The sequence below is a fragment of the Glycine soja genome, chromosome 5 (genome assembly GCF_004193775.1).
Source record: "Glycine soja cultivar W05 chromosome 5, ASM419377v2, whole genome shotgun sequence".
Classification (NCBI taxonomy): domain Eukaryota; kingdom Viridiplantae; phylum Streptophyta; class Magnoliopsida; order Fabales; family Fabaceae; genus Glycine; species Glycine soja.
The window spans coordinates 10,067,878-10,076,288 of record NC_041006.1 but is presented as its reverse complement, the minus strand read 5'-3'; the positions used below and the strand labels follow the sequence as shown (position 1 = coordinate 10,076,288).

Here is an 8,411-nt window from a genome sequence, read left to right as displayed (position 1 = left end):
CCAATTCTTGAAGGTTTCATAATTTTGAAGGAGAATCCAGATTACAGACAAGAGTGAGAACCACGGTAGTGATGCTTTTTTCTTTTGTTCCAAGTCTCTGAACAGTAACTAGTTAAAATGTAATTGAAATTGTGTCAAAATGTAGAAGAAATTATTTTAATTGACTCACTTACTCTGACAAACATGTCAAATTTAATTAGAGGATGAATCTCAGGGTTAGACAAGGTAATAACAATGGATCTTCTCATGGACAGCTTGTTGGATCGAGTGGCCTCAAAATAATTAAGAAGGGGGGGGGTTGAATTAATTATTCCTAAACCTTTAATAATTAAAAAATTACTCTTTTAAGGCTTTTACTAAATTGTTAAGAGAATGAGGAGTAGAAGAGAAACTTAACAGAAAGTAAAAGCGGAAATTAAATGCACAACGGAAAGTAAAAGAGTAGGGAAGAAGGAAACAAACACACAAGAGTTTTTATACTGGTTCGGCAACAACCCGTGCCTACATCCAGTTCCCAAGCGACCTGCGGTCCTTGAGATTTCTTTCAACCTTGTAAAAATCCTTTTACAAGCAAAGATCCACAAGGGATGTACCCTCCCTTGTTCTCTTTGAAACCCTAGTGGATGTACCCTCCACTAGAACTGATCCACAAGAGATGTACCCTCTCTTGTTCTCAGTTAAACCCAAGTAGATGTACCCTCTACTTGTACCACAAAGGATGTACCCTCCAATGTGTTGAGACCAAGATCTCAGGTTGTTAAACCTTTGATACTTTGTGAATGGGGATACAAAAGAATTCTCAGGCGGTTAGTCCTTTGAACACTTTTGTATTAGGGAATGGGAAGAATCAACAGAATTCTCAGACTGTGTCGTTTTGAATTCTTTGACAAGGGAGAAGGGAGACATAAAAGAATTCAGGCGGTTAATCCTTCGTTCTTTTGGAAAAGGGAGAAGAGAGACACAAAAAGAATTCAGGCGGTTAGTCCTTGGCAAATTCTTTTTGGCAAAGGGAGAAGAGAATGAAAAGATGAATAGCGCAAGTTTTCAAGGTTTGGAAAACCAGAAAACTTCAGAAAACTTTTGGTACAAAGAAGAAGAAGTTCAAAGAGATTCAAGACTTGTAAAGGATTGTAATGAAGTGATTGGAAAAGTATTCATGATTGAAAGAATGAATTAATTGAAAATGCAAAATAAAGCCTTGCTTTTATAGACTCTTCATGTCTGGTCAAGAAGACCATTTAGAAGAGTTATAACTTTTAGAAAAACTTAAAAACCAATTTGAAAAAGTCAAAACCTTTTTGAAGAGTTACATCTTTTGATTTATTCAGAAACAATCACTGGTAATCGATTACCAAATGAGTGTAATCGATTACACAAAGCTTTTATGTGAAAGGATGTGACTCTTCACATTTGAATTTGAATTTCAACGTTCAAAGGCACTGGTAATCGATTACCAAAACATTGTAATCGATTACAACTTTTTGAAAATAATTGGAACGTTGTAAATTCAGTTTGAAAACTTTTTCAAACTCATTTTGCTACTGGTAATCGATTACCAGAGAGTAAAAACTCGTTGGTAAAAGGTTTTATCAAAAACTCATGTGCTATTCAAAGTTTTGAAAAACTTTTTAATACTTATCTTGATTGAGTCTTCTCTTTATTCTTGAATCTTGAGTCTTGAATCTTGATCTTGATTCTTGAGATCTTGAACCTTGAATCTTGATTCTTGACTCTAGACTTTCTTCTTGAGTCTTGAATTTTTCTTGATTCTTATCTTGAACTCTTGACTTGTTCTTAATTCACTTGAGTTGTTCTTTGATTGATCTTTGAGCTTTTTGTCATCACCTTTTGTTATCATCAAAACACTTTTGAATCACCTTTGATTCACCATGAAGCTTTGCTTCTACACAACTATGATGTAGTTATTGCTATGAATTATAAAAGACTATTTATGTTACAAATTTATTTGATAAATAAATATGAACTATATTTCATATATTCACATCTTTCATTTGCTAGTGACACTACTAGTATTTTATGATTTAGTTTTTACTTTTACAATTTCTGACTTTTAGTCAAATATTTCAGGCAACACTGATTGTGGAGAATGTTCACCTTCATTTACTTCCATCAATGAATCCAGGTGATGTGAACATGAAAGATATGAATAATACTCTATTTTCCAATTCTACTTGGTAGTTTCAAAATTTTTTTTACCATTAATTCATACACAGACAAGCTGCACAGTTTCCCTATTAATTATATTTATCTTTTATCAATACTTATGATCTTTAAATGCAGTTCTTATGTTTTTTTATATATGTCCAGTTGTCCACAACTAGAGGGCAAAGGCTCTTGAGTGCTCAATTTTGTGCTCTTTTTCTTCTTGTAATTACTCACATTTGAACTGGTTGTAATGTTAATTATTTGTAATATTTCATATGCAATTTATGTGATGAGGCATCAACTTGTCTCCTGTGGTTGAGAAAATTTTATGTTAGAACTTAAATGCAATTTATTGATAAAGCAATGAGTTCCTACTCAGTTCATGGGTAAACATTTTAGTGATCTTGCTCTGTTTTTATCCAAAAAAAGAACAAATAATTAAAAAAATGGTTTGTTGTTGCTACCTTGAAATAATGAAACCTTGTTACTTTGTTAAAAGCCTACAACCAATAATCTGACCTTGATGATTAGCTGAGTTAGTATCCCTTGACTCTTGAGATATAGTTAAATTGGATTTTGTCGCAATACTATAGGATGAAAAAGCATCATGTTCTATCCAGATTATAAAGAATCCTAGAGGCTCATTAATGGATTCATTCTTAGATGAAGGGTAATATTGCTAAAAGTTAGATTATTTTGAAGTTTGCAAATAGGAATGCTTCAACCTGTTTATTGAATGCTGGTGTATCCTTTTCATATTGAGTTGCACAGACAGTTTTGAAGCCATTTAAATAAAGTCAAATGCTTATAAAAATTATCAACTTCTACACTTGCCTACAACTTGTGTTTGAAAATTTTTTGTGCGAAGGAAGGACCCAGAAGGCGTGCTTGGTCCACCCCAAACGGGGCATTTCACCAGGTTCGAGTTTAAGAGGCGCCTCGAGAGAGACGCAGATGCCCGCGAAGCCTTCCAACATTAAGTCCGTGAAGATAAAGAATGCCATCAAGCCCTTCGACAAGTATTCATTCATTTCTCTCTCAACTCCCTACCCTTTCTCTTTATTTATTCCATTATTCATTTTTGTCCTTTACTTAGTCTCGTGATGTACCCGATACTATGCAATACCTCATTGAATACTTCCTTGACACTGAAGCTCAGGAGATTAAGTTTGAGATTGCAAGAATGAGACCAAGATTCCTACTTTTCAACCTTTTCTTCCTTTTTTTAATCTAGCTCAATCAGTTTTGCATGTCCCATCGAATTCACTCTGCAGATTGAATGAGGAATTCTTTGCACAACTCAAATTCGAGTCAGGACAACTTTGATTTGATGTTGACAAAACATAGGTGAACCTGGTTTCGTTTCGGATCCTTATATTTGAGTTCATCAAAACATTCTAGTGTCTGGTAATTTTACACTGATGGTTTCTGCATCTCATGGAGGATAGACAGATTGAGCTGGAGGCTCTAGAGAAAGCCATACAAGAAGGATTAGGTTTGTTAATAATAATTAGAAGAAAAAAAAAGTGTAGGAATTTACCAAAGATATATGCTCACGCCTTGCTCCTATCTTCTAATACAGAAGCCTATGATAAGATGCAAGGTGAACTTGTAAAAGCCAGGGCAAGCCTAACCAAAATCTTGACATCAAAGGATGCCAAAGTAACTGTATGTCATGTTCACAGCCTTATTTTTTTTTTAAGTTTGTTGGTTTTTACTTTAACAAAAATCTCTCCCCCTCAACATTTTTTTATTTGGTAAAAACTGATTTCTAGTGTTTTTAGTCTAAACTGTACACATGACCAAAGACGTGTTAATCATTTATCCTATCCCATGGATAAGACTTATTCTTTAGCCATTTTAATTCTTTCATTGTTATAGTTCTATTTTGGAGGATAATTTATCATTGTACTTTCTTCCTGCTCTTTAATGAAATATGTTCTATTGAAAACAAGCTATCCATTTACATTAATGAAACTAACATTCCCTTTCTTCATTGGAAACAGAATTTCACCTTTATCATTTGTGTATCCATTTAATTTAGTAGAACTTTTTATCCTTGTAAAACTTTTGGTCCCTCCAACGTAAAACTCTTTGATATACCAAACATGGATCAGTCATGACAGTTTTTGTGGTAAAACTTTTGGTCCTTGCAGCTTTATTCTATTTGGTATATTATGTGTGGGGTCACTTTTGATTTTTGTTGACCTTTCAATAATGATATTGACAGGTTTTATTGGAATTTAAGGAGTATGCTACTGAAGTTGTTCACACGTGTGTGACTTGTTTTTTCAATTGAAACGAATATATTTAGTACTCTATCTTTTGGTAGCATTTATGTACCTTTGATCTCCTCAAACTTCCATCTATGAATTAAAGATAGGGTTAACAAGCAAGATGTATTGACCTTTCTCAAGCAAAACCAAGTTGGAATACCCTTTTCACTAAGCATGCAAATTTATTCATCCCTTTCCCTCTCTCTTGATGTGTATATAAAAAAATGTTTGTTTTATTGTCAGTTGTTTTATATCTTAGATAATTGTGTGCTTTCCTTGTTTTAGAAACTTGTATGGTTTTTTTACTACAATCACCACTGCACACTAGTTTTTCTCCATGTTATGGTCTGCAAATGCATCCTTCTTTCTTAGTGACTATTGTATCCTTGGTGATTCTAAGTCATATTTTGTTATTTCTCTTAGGTCAGAGTGGGTAAAGCTATTTATAAAGCTAGCAATTTATTCAACCATTCTTGCCAGTCAAATGTTATGCATATTTTCTTTCACGCGCTCTTTATATATGAACCACAAATGTTGTAGCAGCTGGGAGTCAGCTAGAATTGTCTTATGGTCTGGTCCATATGTAACTTCCTTTTGGTAATTAAAAGTTGTATTTAACATTGCTTTGCTAGTCAACCTTTTTGTTTATGGGGTCTGGAATTGTATTAGTATGACATGTGGGTTCAAGTCTTCCTTCCCCTCTACATCCAAAAAGAAAGCGTAACCAAGAAAGAAAAAGTTATTTACACAGGCTTTCAAAGGTCAAGTCTGCTGTATAAATGTCATTGTTTAATTTTTCAATACACAGTTCTATTTTTCAGGTTGGGTTATGGGATTGTAAAGATGGGCTTAATTTTCTCAAAAATGAGTATGCTACCATTGTTCAACTATTCAATTGTTCAATCGTTCGCTCTTTCAGGTTGACAAGAATGATGACATTTATGAAGTATGTCATCGTGTCTTCAAACAAAATGATAAATCTATTCATATTCAACCTAGATACTGTTTGAAATGTGGTTCTTACTGTGAGTTGGAGTCTTTGCATGCTGCAGTTGGTAAAGCTTTAATCCTCTTATTTTTAATCCTGATGAGTTCATTGTAAATACTAATGGCAGCTTAATTTCGAGCACTTTGCATTCTGATATATGGACATTACAGGTTGCAGGATGCAATATTGTCGCAACAAATTTGAATCAAACATCCCATATTCTATTATTACCTTTGTTCTATTGATATTTTGGATTTTCAGGCACCCCTTGTATTACAGACTGTGTGATGGCAGAACTCGAGAAGTTAGGCCAAAAATATCGTGTAGCTCTAAGGTAGATGTTATGTCTTCTTGATTATTAGTTTATATTTTCAAACATTTGAGATTTACATATAAAAAGGGAAATCCATTGCATGAGGGGGTTCCCTTAAAGTGAGGTATGGGGAGGGTAGATGTATGTACCCATGATTTGGGTTTCTATATTACTGATTCCCGGTGTTCCAATAATGTACATCACCAAATGCAAGTACTCAATTGAGCGATTGCCTAAAGCAACAATTCGTGGAGGTAGATACTCTTATTTAGTGAAATTTATAGCGACTAACGTGAATTTGAACTTAGTTTATTGGACAACGCAACATTGCATAGCTCTTTTTAGAAACTACATAAATTAAGCTTCATTGACTTTGTCCCAATCTTTCTGTAAATATATAATGTACAATATATTACACATGAACATGACTTTGCCACCTGCTTAGAGAAATACAACTTGAATTCATGTGCAAATGGATAATAACAATGGTTTTTTTTATGTATATAACCGTGGTCAGTATGATCCACTATTAACATAGAAGACAATTACAAATCCTATGCTATCTCATGTTTGTTATAATGATATGTTTTGGGTAAGTTTAAAGTTAATTCTGATGCAATCCTACCCCCCAAGGATATTGGATAGAACACTCCAAGAGGATTGGGCTAGAGCTACTAAAGAAGACCCTAGGGTTCTCATGAACCTTAGGGTAGATTTTTGAGCCCATGGGTCAAGGTTGGATTCACTCTTCTTTGTAAATGTTAGAATTGGTCTTTCCTTCTTTTAGGCCTTGTATTTTGGCCATTCTAGTAGTATAGGGTTTTAACCTTGTATTTCAGGATATTTTGAGTAGTCTTTGTAATAGGAACTTTTTTTTATATTTTCATGTATTTTGGCATGGGGTGAGCTTAGCTATTATAGGGGGTGTGTGTAGCTAAGCTCTAGCTTCTTTAGGAATCTTCTCAAGGAAGCTTCTCAAGGAGGTGAGCTTAGTTATTAGAGGAGTGTGTGTAGCTAAGCTCAAGCTTGTCAAGGAAGTTTTCTCAAAGAAGCTTCTCAAGGAAGTTTTCTCAAGGAAGTTACCTAGTCTATAAATAGAAGCATGTGTAACACTTGTTGTAACTTTGATGAATGAAAGTCTTATGAGACACACTTCAAAGTTCAACTTCTCTCCCTCTTTTATTCCTTCAATTTCGTGCTCCCCCCTTCTCTCTTTCTTTTCCTCCATTGAAGCATCATCTCCAAGCTTCTTATCCAAGGCTCATCTTGGTGGTGAAGCTCCTTCTTCCATGGCTTATTCCTTAATGGATGGCGCCTCCTCTCACCTCTTTTCCTTTGTCTTTCGCTGCATCTCCATGGTAGAAAATCACCATTAAAGGACCCCATTGAAGCTCAAAGATCCAGCCTCCATAGAAGCCCCACAAGCAAGCTTCCATCAAGTGGTAATCAGAGCACAAGAGCTTCAAGTAGGTGCTCCTTAAACCTCCATTAATTTTTTGCTTTACCCTCTCTTCCATTGTTGTTTCTTCATTTTTTCTCCATGTATCTCCTCACATGTCTTGTGATAAATGTTTTTAACATGATTCTTTAGAGTTTCCACCGATTAAACTTGCTCTAGAAGCTATATTTGATTTTCTATGGTTCAAATTTCTTGTTCTTGTTCTTGAACCATGAATTGTGTTGAGTTTAGGTTCCTTTGAGTTTTGTCTTGTTATTTTTTGTGGCTGAAACCTAAACCATAAAATTATTACAAAAATATTAAAGTAGAAGAAAACCTCAAAAATCTAGAGTGACTTGTTCACCTATTGTAGTTTTGTCATAGAAGTCATGTCTAGTCATGAAACTTGTCACATAAGATTTCTTATGTTGTGCTGAATTTGATTTTCTTGTTTCTTTGTCTAACTCATTTTTTCATGAGTGTATGAAATTCTTTTAGCCTATTATTTGATTTGAGTCAAATCTTTCATGTTAATTAGTCCTTAACATGTTCATGCAAAATTCTTAGAGAGTCTTTGATTGTGAACCTTTTCTTGAACTTTTAGGTTTCCTTATGATTGTGTCTATTGTGAATTTGAGTTTTGGTGATTGAATTGTTGGCTGAAATGTTGATCGTAAGTGAATATTGAACTCCTAAAACTGTGTTAAACAATCCTAGTGAGTTCAACATACATAGGAAGGTTGAAAGTAAGCCCAAGGCAATCAATATACCATGCTTAAAAAAAAATCGCTGGCGCTGGCAGCTTGGACATACAAACTTGTAAAAATTAATGAGAATTGGTTACTTCGAATTTTGAGCTGAAATTTTTACTGAATTTGCTAGACATCTGGAAAAAAGTTATAAAAAAAGAACCAAGTGATTTGGATAAAAGGAAAAAATACTAAAAATCACACAAGTTGGCAGAAAAATCAGTATCCAGGAAAAAAAAAGTGAAAGGGAAGTGTGCTTATTGTTTTGGCTCAAAATTTATTCTATAATTGGTGCCTATGTTATACCAATCTTAGTTCCGAAATTTCAATTGAAAATTACTGTGAAAACAAGTGCCAAAGCTAGAGGTTTGTTGAGTCATTTTTTTATAGTTTTTTTTCTCTACTCTAGAGCCATTCTAAGTTTCTCTTTGAGTCCTAGCTTGCTTCTATGTCCTTTTCATTGCTTTAATTGTTGAATAAT

At 34.1% G+C, this 8,411-nt stretch overlaps 1 protein-coding gene across 5 annotated transcripts; it reads left to right on the top strand.

The window, feature by feature from the left end:
* Positions 1–2,721: 2,721 nt before the first annotated feature.
* LOC114412309 lies at positions 2,722–6,426 on the top strand. Of its 5 annotated transcripts, none has more exons than XM_028376134.1 (6): positions 2,730–3,185; positions 3,441–3,513; positions 3,615–3,834; positions 5,362–5,497; positions 5,601–5,764; positions 6,377–6,426. In XM_028376134.1, exons 2-6 carry the CDS (start codon positions 3,446–3,448, stop codon positions 6,386–6,388), a joined length of 600 nt encoding a protein of 199 aa, XP_028231935.1. In that variant the 5' UTR covers positions 2,730–3,185; positions 3,441–3,445; the 3' UTR covers positions 6,389–6,426. The 5 variants fall into 5 exon arrangements, 4 of the variants coding, with proteins under 4 accessions (XP_028231937.1, XP_028231935.1, XP_028231934.1 ...); XM_028376135.1 differs by lacking the exon at positions 6,377–6,426 and having other exon boundaries at positions 2,737–3,185; positions 3,615–3,661; positions 3,749–3,834; positions 5,601–6,020; XM_028376136.1 differs by lacking the exon at positions 6,377–6,426 and having other exon boundaries at positions 2,722–3,185; positions 5,692–6,020.
* Positions 6,427–8,411: the final 1,985 nt, after the last annotated feature.